Raw genomic sequence first — 16,567 nt, 5'->3', positions numbered from 1 at the left:
AGGATTATCTTTCCCATTAAACCCACAGGTAGACCTTTTACCGATCTGAGCTTAACCAGAGTGAATGCCAATAAATTGCCTCCTAATTTTTTTTTTTTTTTTTTTTTTTTTAAATGTGCTCCATTCAGTTGACATGGTTAAGCCTTGGTGCTAAATGGCACATTAACATGTTTTAACATGCTTTTATTAGAGCATGCTTACGAAGCAAAAAAATACATATCTAAAATATATTTAATCAGTTCTCTTGTGCCAATATATTTTTAATGGTTAGGAAAATGTTTCATGATGTCATACTTTTAAATGAAACTTAAAATTTTCAGAATAATTAGAAAAACCTGTACTTCACTAGGCTAAGGGAGATCATGTGGGAGATTTCTTTTAAGTTCCTCAAAAGTTCTTACCTTATGGATTTCTAAACCTGATTAAATATGCTGACAAAATTGCTTATTGTGTCTGCATAATGTCTCTAATTTGAGCATGTTTCAGAGTTGCTCCTGAAATATTTGCATTACGTGTGTGAGCTCATTATTCTTTATAGTGGCTGTATGTTAACTTTTTTGTGTTTCTTTTATGTCTCTTGGTTCATGCCCAATATGTGCTGCTTTTTTTTTTTTTTTCCTTTAGTTTTTAGTAGGTACAGTAGATAACTGAACAGTGACCTCCAAAGTGGTCATGGTTTTTCCCATACTATTTTTCCATTTTTTCCCCCATCATGAACACTTTGTGTGCTAGTATGTTCCATGTAATGATTGTATATCATTGTGTGTCTAACCCTGTATCCTGTTCAGGTGCTTTTTTTAAGCTTCCATGTTCCTGCTCCTTTGACAGGTTACTCAGTGTTTGATCTGAGTTCTGTGCTGCAGTGTTAGCTTAACTAAATTCATAGATTTACTTTATAGTAAACTTGGTAGCAAAAAAAGTAGAACCAGTGAAATCCACAAAATAACATTGCTTTTATGATTAAAGGTTGAAAACCTGAAAAAGTGTTTTTGCAACATATTGAGGTACATATGAAATCAAGTGGGGAAATTTTGAGAGAGCTTTAAATTTCATAATTATCCTACAGTTCAGTAGGGGATACAACAGCATGGGGTCATATAACGCCTACTGGAGAATACACATTAAAAATGGACTCCTAGTTTTTAGTGCAACATATTTATGATTCTTATCAGACAATTATAAACTTTCTCTTACTGTCAATCAGCTTCTTGTCCAATAACCCCCCTCAAAGCTTTTTCCGAGCCTGGAACGCCAGAACGTGTAGAACAATAAACAGATTCACATCTAGTAGAGAAATACTACCAAAATTATTGTAGCAGCTTGTCTGTGTTGGTGTTCCTAATACCAGAACATGGTTATACATTTAATGTTTTTAATTGGGAAAAAAGTACACTCATGCTAGGAAAATACAGAAAAGGGGATGTCTTGTAGTTTAGTGAATTTGAAGAGTGAAAAGGGGGGGCTTTATATTGGTAGCAACATTTTTTTTTTTTTTTTTTTTTTGTGCGCACTTTGGTGCTTCAGGTTTTTAATTTAATCTTTTAGTGTTGCCCCACTATTCCTGAAACATTGACCATCAATAGAATCAGGAAGAAAGGATAAACCCCATGATGGTCAAGGCTAATTTGCAGGCCTTGGATGGCAGAGAACGCTCCACCAGAGCTCTAAGACATGATAGAAATCATAAGGTAGTTTAAATCTACCTGAAACACATTAGTTTTGGATGGACTGCCTTTTTAAACTATCCCTTTGCTGCAATACAGTTGTGTAATATACAAAAAGAGAAACGGAGGAAACCAAATGTTTCATGTCAGGTTTAGTATTGATAAACACAGATAGGGGAATGCCTTGTGGTGCATAGAACTTTTTAGGTGCTCTAGGGGTTTTCGGAGAGGAAGAACATCAGTAAAAAATGTTATGCTTATTTTATTTTCTCTGGTTTTGCAATCCTTTGACAAAAGTTCAAAGCTATGACAATGCTTTACTCACATCTATAGGTGCTGGTATTGCAATGTTTTTGGTTTTGTTGTAAGTTTCATTTATGACCTAAAAAGAATTTCAGGTTCTTGTTTCGCTCAACTAGTTGTAATATGCCCCTTTTAATTTATCTTAAGAGACACCTTGCTTTTGAGCCAAGTCTATTTGACCGCTAGACCAAAATTTTGTGTAAAATGTCAGTTTTGCTTCTCACTGCATACTGCTTTTGTTCCTCTGTTATTTTTCTTTTCTAATTTGAAATGTCTTTGTTTATATAGACTATCCATTTTTAAGTGTGTGATAGTTTTGTGGATTTAGTCTTTATGCAGCTTTACAATTTCCCTCATGTCAGACAGTCATGAGGATACTATTTATTTTGCGCTTCCATTTGGTTCTGAGGGGGTTTCTTTTTCACACAGCTACTTCTAAGCAGAAGTCCAGTGGCCATGTGCCAGAGAGCAGCCAGGATGCACAGGGATACATCAGCAGTCAGTCTCCAGAGAGCATTGTAGAAGAAGCTCAGGGGAAGCTGACGGAACTTGAACAGAGGATCAAAGAAGCCATTGAAAAGAATGCACAGTTACAGTCTTTGGAGCTGGCTCATGCAGACCAACTGACTAAAGAGAAGATAGAGGAGTTGAATAAAACCCGTGAAGAACAGATCCAGAAGAAGCAAAAGATACTGGAGGAGCTTCAAAAAGTAGAACGAGAGTTGCAACTTAAGACCCAACAGCAGCTGAAAAAGCAGTATCTAGAAGTGAAAGCTCAGAGAATCCAGCTTCAGCAGCAGCAGCAACAACAGCAGCAGTCCTGTCAACATCTGGGGCTGTTAACTCCTGTAGGGGTTGGGGAAGAGATCACAGAGGTAGACTATGCCCACTTACAGCAGGTTGATACCATCCTGCTCAAAGAGGACCCTCAGCAGACTGCAGTACCAATGGGCTTCACTCCCATGCAGCCTTTGGCAATGCCTCAAGCTTTGCCACTGGCCACAGGTACACTATCTCCTGGGCCCATAACTAATCTTGCAGATCTCCAAGGCGTTATTGTGGGACAGCAAGAAATAGGTCAAGCACAACTAACAGGGCTGGGGCAAGGTGTCCTGCCAGAAACACAAGAAGGGTTAATGATAGCCAGTCCTGCCCAGACTCTCACTGACACTCTGGATGACATCATGGCAGGTGGGTATGATAGTTCAACTAGTTTCATGTGGTTCATTACATTTTGCTTTTAATTGACAGATCTTTCTGCATAAGAATTACTGTTTGGAATATTTTGTTCTCTTTGGTTAACTCGAAAATATTTTTTTCTATGTTTACAATTTTTAAAAAAATGGAATGTCAAACAAAGTTTTATTGTAAGTGGTGGTAGTAATTGTAGATGATTTTTGTAGATTAAACCACCTATGAAGTCCAGTTGCCTAAAATTCTAAGGCCCCATGCACACAAAACATCTGTTTAGCTCCTCTGAAAGCCAGAAAGCCTGGTGGGGAAAAAGCAGCTTTAAAAAAAATTAAAAATCACATTTTGCATATGCATTTAGGTGCTTCTAGCATTTTGAGTAGTAATGCATTCCATTGGCCAGAATGTTTACTCTAGCCATTAGAATGCATTAATGCTGAAACCTTAGACGCATCTAGTGTTTAGGACATTCAGCATTGTTGCTCAATGCGCCTTTGGTGTTTTATTTTTTTTTCCCCCAGCCTGTAAACGCTCATTTTCTAATACAGCCCGTAAACGCCTTTGTTTACATGGACATCTAGGAGTTGCTTTACCAAAGGCAAATGGACTTTGCAAGTGCAGCTGGTTCAGAGCTTAGTAAATGATGTGAAGCTTCTTTGCAAAGCATACCCAATCACATGCAGCAAAACTTTAAAAAAAAAAAAAAAAAAAGGAAAAAAGCATCTTTGCTTGTGCATGATTAGATGATGGAAAGCTGCAGAATTTGCTCTCATTTACTAAGCACTGGAGCAACTGCACTTATGAAGTGCATAATCTATTTGTCTTTAGTAAATCAACCCCATTTGCTTACACAGAGGTACTTTTACAGGCTGTGGGGGAAAAAAAAAAAACACTCAATGCCTGTAACAGTGGCGGGGTGGGTGGTTTTGGGTTTTTTTTTTTTTTAAAGCTCTGTGTGCATGAGCCATGAAAGGGTAACTCCAATGTTGTGGGAAAAGAAATCAAATAAAAAAAAAAGTATCTCATACAGTTGCTACACAAATCATATTTTAATTGAATGTTACTGAAAACTACCTTTCTTTTTTTATCTGCAGTGCTGTAATTTTCTGTGAAATGCAGTGCAGTATGGCCATCTGTATACAGAACACCCCCTGGAAATATTCCTGCTTGTGTGATTTGGCTCATTGATTTTTTTTTTCCCCCAGAAGTCTGCTCTAAGATATGCTAGATTTTGAGCATCCCCTGCAACAAAAATGTCCTTTCTGGCGAGCTTCTCCCAAAGGGAAATCACCTCTAAAGGGATACAGACTGCCCCTTTTCTCATTAGAACCCTGCAAGTTCAGCAGGTGATTTGATAATTCTAAAATCACTCCCATCCACATTCATTTTGCACAAGGACGCAGACAAACTATTTCTTCAGTATAACAATGTAGGCATTGGCAACAAAGGTTGTTATAATCCCTGCAATGTTCCTTGATCACACAGTGGGGAATATTATTTTTTTCTTTCCTAAACAAAAGTGGAGTTACTCTTTTTAACAGTGATATCCGGAACAATAAGATTCTGGCTACTGTCTAATATTTCAATCACAGCAATAATCACCTTTTTTTAAAGTTTTTGTATAGTTTGGATGGATGATGTTAATCCCTGCCTTTAATACAATTTATTCTCCAGTTTCTGTATTACATTCACCTTCTGCACATGTCAGTCTTGAGGAGGTTACGTTGTGAAAGAGTTTAGTGCCACTTGTAATGTTTTGCAATTCTGCACATGTTGAATGTGTCACACCAAAGTAATAAAAGACAAACATGCAGGGACAGAGGTTCAGAACAAGACATATACATGACACTTCCACATATACTAAATAATTATAACTGGAATAACCAGTTAGTTTCTACTACTGTCCTCATTCTTTAAACAGTGGTTTATGCTACATTTTTATAAAGCAATTTTGTGGCTTTGGAGAAAAAAAAATCAAACTTAAAAGCTGTAGGAGTTGGGTGGGTATTATAATGTTTTAAGATGCTAAATGACTGTTGAACCCTTTAAACCATATATTCTCTCAGCCTAATTTGCAGGCACTACCATTGATAGTAGCATCAGAAAAAAGGTTGGATGTGTGAGGACGAGCAATAGCTAATGGCTCTTATGTCATCACAATCAATAAATTGAGGTGGTAGAACATCAACTTGTTTCAATAAAATAATGCTGGTATTCCAAATATATCATTTTTGACAAATTGATAATGGTCAGGGCAGGAATTGTTTATGATCTTCTTAAAAGCTTGGCAACTGGGGACTTTTTCTTCCCTATTTTTGTGCTAAACAGATCATTTGTCTTTGAAGAGAACAGGCATGTTCCTACTATGGTCCACTGATTGACAAGGTCTGATCTGTATTTGTGACCCAAAATATGAGAAAAAGGAATGTGTTATGTCCGGAACAGAAGAAGTTGGGAATCTAACTACTTAGTTTGCTAAAATGTATACATTATAATTATGTAGGAGATCTAATTTGTATTTTCTACACATCTGGAGTTCCACTTTAAAGGACCCCAAGTTTCCTGGCATCATACATAGCCTATATTGTCATGTGGCTATCCTGTAAATAGGTTGAGCATGCTGTGACAACACAATTGCCATAGGTATGAAAATCTCAATCTGATTTGTGGAAGTAAATCCAGATTTAATTGATTAGAGCTATCAGAAGCAATATAAAGAAAACATCATAGAGCCATTTTGCAAACTTAACAAACGTTCCTTTGTTCACGTACCCTGACAAGAGAATTATGAAGGCTGCTCAACTGGAACAAGCACAGAGATAACGATTGACTCTTCTGAGCCTCATTTACAGCTTGATTGTTTGATATTTATGATACTCTTTTACATCATAAATCTGGGACAAAGCTAGACAACTTGCATTTTTTGAAGGCTGGAATTGATGGCCCCCATACTACAGTCATGATAGCCATACTTTTAAGTCTTTAAAGCAGAACTCCAGGAAAACCATTTTTTGTTTTTGCCAATACCCAAATCAAACAAATTTACTCCTGTAAAAATCTTAGCTTCACTGATGCCACAGAAACTGTCAGCACTCTTCTTTAGAACTGCAGGTTTCATACAGTGAAGAGATCTTTTCATTCATAACGATATCATGTGCCACAACAAAAAAAATAAGCTGCTGCAAGCACTTAAAGCGGAGTTCCAGTTGAAAAAAAAAAAACGTCAGCACTACAAAAACTGTAGCTGCTGACTTTTTAAAATACACTTACCTGTCCCTCTGTCCAGCCGTGTACTCACCATGGCTGGTTTCACCAGCTGTCTTCTCTTCCCGGCGCCAGCACCTTTAGTGTGGGCACCTGGCTGTGACAGCTTGCAGCTTCACAGCCAGGTGCCCACTGCGCATATGGCAGTAGCACTGCGCTTTGTGAATGGTCCCATAGTTTTCTGGGACCTGTCGTGTCCCAGAAGACTACGGGGAGTGAAGACATCTTCCGATCGCCTTAGGCAACGGAAGTGGAAGTGGGTACCTATCAAATTCAGGTACCCACTCCCCAAAGGTGCTAATTAACTGGGATCGGGGGACAAAGACTTAAAGCGGAACTTCCCCTTTTGGGTGCAGCTCCGCTTTAAAATCAATAAAATTCCCCAAGAATAGTGCTATGCTGCCTCCTAGTGACCCAAAAAAATAAACTATTAATAAACACCCTCCTGAGCATCAAACCCAATGTGTAATTGAATAAATCTATGAAACAAAGTCTATAGTAAATAAAATACAAAAAACTGGCTGAGCCACTAAATCCAAATGAAATGTGAAACATATCAATAATAAACCATAATCAAGTAGCAATAAACAGGTGTTTATTACTACTTGATTATGGTTTATTTTTGATGTTTCACAAATCATTTGGATTTAGTTGCTCAGCCAGTTTTATCTAATATTGACTATTTGTTTCACAGAATTTATTCAGTTACACATTGGGTTTGATTGTCAGGAGGGTGTTTATTTTTTGGGTCACTAGGGGGCAGAGCAGCACTATTCTTGGGGGATCCTTTCTTTCACCCTCCCTTTTCTGTCCATCTGTTCACAAAAATCAATTTATTATGTTAACAGAATACAGGGTGTTGTGTGATTAGATAAAGGGAAGACTTAGCTTTGCATTTGGTTCTAAGGTATTAAATGAGATATCTGATCCAATGCATAGTTCTTAACCCTATCTCCATCTCTTCTGTTTTGGGCACTGTTTCCATTCCAAGATGTTTGTGTGCTCCATCTGTAGAAAATGATCAACTAAAGGAGGACATTGTGCTCTCTACTTTTGTCTCTCGCATGCCTGCCTTTCATTCTGTAATATGACATTTTTGGTGTAAAAGTATGATTTTATTGACACAAGTTGATTTCCTATTTCAACTCTGCTATGTTGCATGGGAGGAAAAGGTAAATAAATAGGGGGAACTTCCTTTAAATCTATAGGACTGACATGAAAAGCTAGCTGGAATGTTTTGTGCTGCCTGTAGCGACCCATCAATACATTATAGGATAAGTTAACCTTTGGGAACCATGTTACATGTTCCACCTGTTTTTTAGGATTATTTTTGTAGTTGATTTTAGGATCATTTTTTAGCCTGATCTTTTGTGAAATCAGAGTTAGGCTTCTGTTAGGTATGAGCAGTCAATGGAAATGCAGTTTTGAACCCATTGTTTTTTCCTCCGAAAAATCATATGCCTCTTCAGTATCTAAGAAAAACATATTTTATCTTGCACCTTTGCATTCTGAAAAGAGAACGTACATCTGCAAAACGTTGCAAACATACATTTCTCTATTCATTGAGAGACTTGATAATAGCAACCTAGGAATATACTGCTGCCTTACAGGAGAAAATGTCACTAGGCTGCATTTTCTGCCTGCTCCAGTTTGGATAAATTCCCCTTATTGTGCATTTTCTGCTCTTTATGCAAGTCTTTATCATAGCCATCTGCGTTTGCTGCAATTTCTGAAATCTTTTTCACTCTTAGGTGTTCTTCTCCCTGCCTCGCTGCGGATGCGGTTTTTCTTTTGTTATGCAAAGTTTTGCGCCTTAGTACTTGTTGATCTCCAGTTCATAAGGGCTTGAAACACCCACTGCCATTTTCCCCAGTGGAATCTGATGTTATAGATGCCTTTCTGATTCTGTGGGGTATCTTCTATAGAACTTGTCAGATACTGAAACCACCCACTTTCCCTGGAGAAGAACCATCTAGCGGAATTTTATTTGGCAGTTTCACACAGTTAAAAGGATTATACTGTTCTACAGTGGTCTGGACTCATGGTTGTCATATCTATTATTGACACGTCTATTGAAAATTTTAGCAGTCTACTAAGCTCCTTTGGGGAGGATTTATCAGGGGCATATTCTTGAACCCTGTACATATATGGAATGGGACTTGACTACTTGGATATCCTGCTTACATTTTTCCTCATACCCCCTTAGTGGTTATTCCTATACACTATGAACAATCACCCCTCTATCGGTGTAGAAATGGGTAAATTAAATGCAACACTTAATGCATATGGAAGAGTTGACTGCTATTATGTATGATTGATACACTGGAATGGAGTCCTTGGATGTTCCAGAGCACTTTTAAAACCTACTAGTCCCACAGTAGGCATGTCTAGAATCTTAATATCAGCCTACATAGCCATGGAAGTGCTTCCACTCTCCTTTGGTCAGACAGCAACCCCACACCAACTCCCCCTAAAACCTATCCAACACTTTTTTTTTTTTTTCTTCTAAAACTGGTCATACACATGTAGAATTTTGTCACGGATCCCTCAATCCACACTACACAGCAAGGACAAATCTCTGCTTTAGCTATATGTTGACAGCCTGCTTCTGACAGCTGTCAAAATATGTGAGCAGCAGCTGCATCTGTTGCAAGCGCCATTTGGCCAACAATTTTCTGCACTTTTCAGCCTTTCAAGGATTGTTAAATTAGAGGATTATCAATCACATTACGCAAACCTGTCTACAGTTTTTAAACGCTGCATTCATCCATTCCTGGAAAGGAATGTGAATACTCAAAGCCAAACCAAAGACAAAAAGGAAAGTGCAACAACGATTAGTGATCCCAAGAAATGCAGACATTACCAAGGGCATAGAAATATGGGAATGAGTGAATATATATATATATATATATATATATATATATATATATATATATATATATATATATATATATATATATTTTTATATATTTTCACTCATTCCCATATTTCTATGCCCTTGGTAATGTCTGCATTTCTTGGGATCACTAATCGTTGTTGCACTTTCCTTTTTGTCTTTGGTTTGGCTTTGAGTATTCACATTCCTTTTTGTCTTTGGTTTGGCTTTAAGAGTATTCACAAAGTTCTCACCAATTCTGAATCTTCATCTCCAAGGTTTTCCAACCATTGCATACCTGGGCAATCTGTTGCTAAGAGAGCAGATTTCCCTGACCTTGGACTCCAGCGTCAATCACGATGCAGACCTTGGAGGACTTCAGATGACTCCTAACCTTTGAGAAGTCATCACTGATCCTGTCACTTTCGCGTGGATTACTTGGGCATTTGCCTGCTTTCCGTTCCTGCCCCAGGAGAAGTTGATGAAGTTGCAGTATTAGGTTTGGTAACTTCATGTCAGACATCATTCTTTATTGCAGAGCTGCATTTGAGTATTGAGTCTTGTGGCTTTAAATCAGTCCCAGTTGCTCAATTTCACCTCAGAACTTTGCTACTGAACATTCTCATGCCGCGAGACAAATTTAATCCTTCTCTGGACACCAGTATCCAGTTACATCCTTTAACCAAGATGTCTGTCTGTGTCTTCTGTCCATAGCCCTGTTTGAGGGCAAGATTTTTCTTCCTTTACATTAGACAATTGACAGATACCAGTCTACTGGGCTAGGGGGAGAGTTCTGGATCATTTTTCTGTTCAGGTCTATTATTCTTAGGAAGGATCAGAGCTTCCAATCAACATCATGGAGTTACAAGCATGTCATCTGGTGTTACTTTTACTGGCCCACCTTCCTGACTGATGATCTGGTCTGGATACAGTTGGATATTGGTACAACTGGCTTTTAAAGCTGTTATCAGTGGGGGCAGCAGAATACTGCAGTGGCAATAGAGGCAGTCTGTCCTCTCCTGAATGGAGTTTCATTCATATCCGTGGTGCACATTTCCAGAGTGAAGAACCTAGAAGACATCATCTGGACCTGAGGAAATGGCTACTCATCAGGTGGTGGTCTGGGATATTCTGTGTATGTCTGCGTTGGGGGATGCCAGATTAGGATCTGTAAGCTTCTCAGTTCACCTGTACAGATTTGCCTCCAGGACACAGGACCAGACAACGGCTGCAGCAGATGCTCTGGTGGTGCCATGAGATCAGTATGCCCTTATTTATTCCTTTCCTCTGCCGAAATGTCAAAGGTTTGAAGTCGAGGGCATAGCAGTCATTCTAGCTCTTGACTGGCCTCCAAGAGTTTAATACGCTGACCTCGTTCCTCTGTTGATGTTTCATAACCTCTACCTGGTTGGCTAGATATCTCTGGCTTTGATTCCGTGGCTGTTGAAATCCAAGTTCTGATAGATGGGCATTTCAAATTGTTACTCTGACCATTCTTAAAGCCTTACTCTAAGTTTTTTGTTACTTGAAACAGTTAATTTGGGCTATGCTAACCCATTCTATTTCCTTTACTAATAGCAGTGCCTACTGTCAACGCTGTATAAATCGCATGTGGCATCGTCTACATACAGTATACAGCACTGGGTTCCGGCAGCAGTCCAAAGGCTTGTTCTCAGAACAAAATCAAGTTAGGCTGAGTTCTGCTCAGTCATTCTCAGAAAGCCTTGTGTTTGATCAATGAACACAAGGCTGCTTCTGATTGGCGAAGATGGAGATTGCAATGTCATTCACTCGCCTTTCCACTTCAGCCAATTTAGAGGAAGCCGTGATTTGATTTTTTTTTTTCCCCCTGTTAGCATTCAGTCTTGCTCAATTTTGTTCCAGCAGTAGACGAGGAGCTGATGCTACATACAGTTTCATTACGGACAGTGGCCATATTTCTTGGTAAAAAAATTAGTTCATTTGGGTCAAGCTGGCTCTAACAAAATATTTCCATTTAAGATGGCGTAAAACCTGAAGTTGGTCTTTAATGCTTGTAAATTCTTACTATACTTCCCACACGATTTATCATAGAATGTGGTATATGCACTATCACAGGTGCTAGTTTATTTTCCTTTCTTCAACTAGGCGTAGAACACTTGGCCATTAGTAACGCCATGAGTCAGGTGTCTGCCCTATAGCTCCTGTTTCAGTGTTGAAATCTAAAGATCACCCTTTCTGCCTCGGGCAGGACCAGGTAACGGGACTTTATATTTGTCACTGAGATCACACAAACATAATATTAGTCTTTTATTTTATGATCCTAAAAACCACGATTCAAGATGGACACAATTTAAAAATGAATTCATGTATATAATCGTAGTCGTAGGACCAACACGCTTCACAGAGAGAGAAAGAGACTCACACAAGACTATACAAAAGACAACACCAAACTGTTTAAGGCTACCATCCAATTTCCAATCTGTAAGGTTCAAATACACAGTATGCCCCTCTTCATTGTATAGAGGTGCGCTAGCCCCATCTAACTGTTCTATCAGTGACCAAACCATAAGCTGCCTCCACAACTCCCCCACAGGACATATGCATCCCCTGCTGCATTATGGCCACAAAACATTGGTGCATCAGCATGCTTGGGCACCATTTTGCATCAGAGGATGCACATGTCCTGTGGGGAAATTGTGGAGGCGGCTTGTTGTTTGGTCACTGATGGAACAGTTAAATGGGGCTAGCGCACCTCTATATTGGCATACTGTGTATTTGAACCGTGTGGATTGGAAATTGGATGGTAGCCTTAAACAGTTGTGTGTTGTCTTTTATATCTTCTTGTGAGTCTCAAACATATGATGGGTTGTTGCTAGGTAGCACATAAGTTTTGTATTGTTTTGTTCCTTTAAGGTTCTGTTAACATCTGTATGTTTTTGTAGGTGTGATGGGCTGTAGGTACAATGCGTTTTAAAGCCTAAGTTTTAGTCACATATTTTTTTTTTTTTTTTTAAACAGTCAGCACAAGGGACAGTATTTAATGCAAAGTGTTCTAGCTGGATTGTTTTGTTTAAATCCGAAGCTCTCTGACTCTACCCATTCTAAACCATCTTTTACATGCTTTGAAGTGCATTACCATTGTACACTTTAACTCAAATTTTGATAGAAAACCGGTTTAAAAATGCGGTATGAACAGCTCTTTATAAAGCACCAACAACACATTAAGCATACAGATGTGAACAGTCACTGGTTTGGTTTTGGAACACTACTAACTCAATGTCCCCTTCACTGCTACTGGAAATCACCCTGAAGAGATATTGTGATTGTTTTGTGTTTTTTCATGTGGGTTAATATTGAATATGTAGTTAGACTTGAAAGGGAACAGAAAATGAGATTTGAAAGAGTACAGAAATGTGGTTTTATTAAGAAATAAAATAGTGCCCCAATAAAAATGTATTGCATACATGTTAATGGATGTTATTTTAATATCCCATTAAGGCTCAGTTCACATTGCTATGACTTGTGAGGTCCCTAGTCACTTGACATGTGCAAATCTCATGTTCATCAATGTCTTAGCACTACTGAAGTCGCTTAGACTTAAAAAAGGTTCCTGTACTACTTCAAGGTGACTTCTATCCAACTTATGCCCATAGACTTTAATGGAAGTCTCCTCCAAATTGGTTCCTCATCCAAATTGATGTGATTTGGATCCGACATTACATTTTCATTAGCCACAGGTAAAGTTGCATCAAAGTAGTACTCAAGTCACTAGTAAATCGCCAGGAAGCCACCTTGCAAAGTTGCACCACAAGTTGTGTGATTTTAAGATTGCAGTAGTGTGAACCGAGACTTAGAATCCATGATGCAACCTAAAACTTTTGGAACTAATATAATGTAAGGTAATGTGATAGTTTGAATTAATTCTTACCTTTTAAGAATAACCCCTTAATTGATAACTTCTGCTTGGGGCAGATATTTCCTTGACATACCCTACATATTCCCAAAGGTATTTAAATCAAGTGGGTCAACTTTCCTCACAATTTACATTTATGGTTGGAGGCACAAAATGGATGCACAGGAGGGGGGAACATTGCATATGTTTTTAAGAGTTTTGAATGCTGAAGTACTCAGCTTAAGCCTTTTGAAAACAGAGGCATACTTAGTACAAGTTGCCTTCTTGAAAATGTGCGTTATGCAGTCTTTATAATGTTTAATCCTTGTCAACATAAATTTTTCCCGACCCCTCCCCCATATGCTATTTCAGACCTCATTCACACCATACATGCAGAAAAACTGATGGGAAAAAAACGCACAGATTTCACTTGCTGAGACGCTAGTTTGCATCAGTTTCCATGCGCATTTCAGTGAGTTTTATACATTTTGAAGATTTATGCGCAGAAAAAAATCTGCATGTTATTAGTGTTGTGGTACAGGGCACATAAAAAACAATTGATTTTTTTTTTTTGTGCCCTTGCAGAACGTGTGCAGAAAAACTCCCATCTATACACACTGGTGTGAATGAGGCCTTAGAGAAATGTTTCAGTTTAACAGGAATTATGTTATAAGGACAGTAAATGTTACTGTTTTTATAAAGCAATTTCCAGGTGATCACTTGATTATGAAAATGTTTCCTTTATTGGTACAGCACTATTCTTAAATAAGTTCTTGCCTGACTAAGTGTAGACATTTTATTCAACAGCAGTGAGTGGAAGAACATCTGCAATCTCAAACACTCCTACCCACAGCATTGCTACTTCCATATCCCAACCTCAGACGCCAACTCCAAGTCCCATCATTTCTCCTTCAGCCATGCTACCTATATACCCTTCCATAGATATTGATGCACAGGTAAGACAAATTGTACTATATGGCAAACTGATTTCAAAACCGTAGTATATTTGGAAAAAATATAAGCAGTTGCATTTTGTGTGAAATTGTAGTGAGAGCCCTTTTTTTTTTTTTTTTTTTTTTTTTTTTGTTGAAGATGCCACTTTAATACGGACCTTCACTCCTCTGTATCATGTAATCTTTTTGCTCTCTTGCTCTCCTTTCCCCCTCCGTGGTCTAAATTGCTAATTGCTTGGTTTGGTTTTGTTTTTTTTCTTTTTTTGTTTGTTTTTTTTGCTAATTCTAGTTACAATTTTTTTTTTTCTGTGGCCCCTCTTACCTGGCCACATTTTCATATGGGCAAGAATCATGTGTCTCTGCTCCTGCAGCCTGCTGAGGTATCCCAGTCACATATTCCAGGAGACTGCAGGGGCAGGACACATGGCATTCAGAGGATAGAGCTGGAGCGCAATGTGGGCTGGCTTTCTGAATCCAGAAGAGGCAGTTGGCTCACAGTCACTGAGAAGTACCAAGGTGGTTGCACTGGACCCAGGCTTTCACACCTGAATAATGAAGTGCAGCGAGATAGCAATGGGTATTTTGTACAGGTGAGTATGTGAAAGCAGGACAAAGCTGCATAACAGGTAAGGGTGGTCTTAAAAAAGAAAATGTCAGGGGTGAGTGAAGTTCCTCTTTAATTTCTCTTGTATGACAGTGTTAAATTGCAATATTCTATTTTATTATAATTGAATATTTGGATTTAAATTTGTATTGCATCAGAAATGGTTTCCTTATTTGGATGAATTTTGTGTGGTTGCAGTTTGCAGACAACTGAACGTTTTTACTAATTCCCAGTTTGTCATGCACACCAGTGGTCCAGAAGATTACACTGTAACTTCATATGTTCATGCTACATAATATGCGAAAACCTGAAAACTTGAATTCAGCCATGCAGTTCTTAGTATCAGAATAACAATTCTACCAATCGCATACAATTCATGGTCAAAATAGCTGTTATGTTTTTTTTTTTTTTTTAAATGTGGCTAATTGTGTAATTAATGACTTATAATGGTTTGTGCTTTATGGCAGACTGAAAGTAATCATGACACGGCGCTAACACTTGCCTGTGCTGGTGGACATGAGGAGCTTGTGCAAACTCTGTTGGAGAGAGGTGCAAACATTGAGCACAGAGACAAAAAAGGTATGCGCTTTCATCAAATTAGATGGCTTCTTTATTTGGTATTGTGGAGATGCAAGGATTCACCTGTAGCTAAACCCCATATAACTGGAAAATAAAAGACTCACAGTTCAGATAGCTGAACAGCCAATCATTTAATATACACTAAAACTCATATTCAATAGAATCTTCTCCATGAGGGCAGTAACACTATAAAGACCTCAGATGAACTATTTAAAAAGACACATCTTGTCAAAATCCTTAACGTGCGAGACAAAGTGCTCCTTATGCTAGTAACTGTTAGAGTATGTAAACCCAACATTTCATATTCATGATATAACTGCTGTACCATTTTCTTGTATGAAAAAGTATCCTGTTCTCTTTGTATTGCTTTTTTTGTGTGAAATCCTTGGTGTTTCTGCCAGTCCATCTGCTTTCCTATTAAAAACTGAGAAGCAAAAGGACACACCATGGTCAGTTTTCTAGCTGTGCTGGGAACTTATCCTGCTCTCCTGCAATGGTCAAACTTGTCCTGACTCAACCCCCCCCAATGGTTTTGGTGCAAGTCTGCTCCACCTTTCCCGGTTCTAATATGTCGTATATGAAATATACGCTTTCAGAAATTCCACCAAAACCGAGGGACATAATAGGTCTATGGCAAAACGCATTTAACCTGCACCAAAACTGTTGGTACAGTGTGAAGCCCCCTAAATTATTTTTTCCAGTTTTGGAAGGCCCGTCTTTTTTGTTTTCTTTTTTCCCACTGAGGTAGGGCCTAATACCCTGGTTTTCCTTTTTTGCTCTTGGCCTGATAACTTTTGCTCTGCAGGGGATAAACATACTAGTTCACCTAGCAATAACCAGTGGTGCGCTAATTAATATAAAAAAAATGAATGTGACAATATTATAAACTCAAATTAACATAAAAATACAAATTGAAGCAAGTAATGAAAATCTCATTCAAGTGAAAAAAGCGATAAAATAGTGAGTGAAGAAAAAGGTCCAAATAAGAAGAGATGTACGATGAATTATTTTTCAATTGTGAGATTATATAACCGTTGCCTCTATGGTAAACACTCTGAAGTCAACTCTTAGTCTTCCATAATCACCATTGTCACCAAACACCACCGTGGACACAAGATGGATACTTACCAGATATGTTCAGAGAGGTCATCATGCTCTTTAGTTAATAAACCACGGTGAGAGTCATGTGCGTCAAGCCAGACCACAATAACTCAAGCTGCTCCTCAGATGACCACAAACACATGGCATATACACGCGTAT

The 16,567-nt window shown here is 38.4% G+C and overlaps 1 protein-coding gene across 1 annotated transcript in view; it reads left to right on the top strand.

Annotated features, from left to right (window-relative positions):
• ANKRD17 (ankyrin repeat domain 17) overlaps positions 1–16,567 on the top strand; it is a gene marked incomplete at its 5' end in the record, with an annotated part of 115,845 nt that overhangs the window by 34,521 nt on the left and 64,757 nt on the right. The window contains 3 exons of the mRNA XM_089679612.1: positions 2,397–3,158; positions 13,979–14,127; positions 15,196–15,307. Coding sequence (XP_089535738.1) covers positions 2,397–3,158; positions 13,979–14,127; positions 15,196–15,307 — 1,023 coding nt within the window. The remainder of the gene's footprint in view (positions 1–2,396; positions 3,159–13,978; positions 14,128–15,195; positions 15,308–16,567) is intronic.

Source organism: Staurois parvus, unplaced genomic scaffold (assembly GCF_062004578.1).
Source record: "Staurois parvus isolate SC_StPar_1 unplaced genomic scaffold, SC_StPar_1.0 ptg000227l, whole genome shotgun sequence".
Classification (NCBI taxonomy): domain Eukaryota; kingdom Metazoa; phylum Chordata; class Amphibia; order Anura; family Ranidae; genus Staurois; species Staurois parvus.
This window is presented reverse-complemented; position numbering and strand designations above follow the sequence as displayed.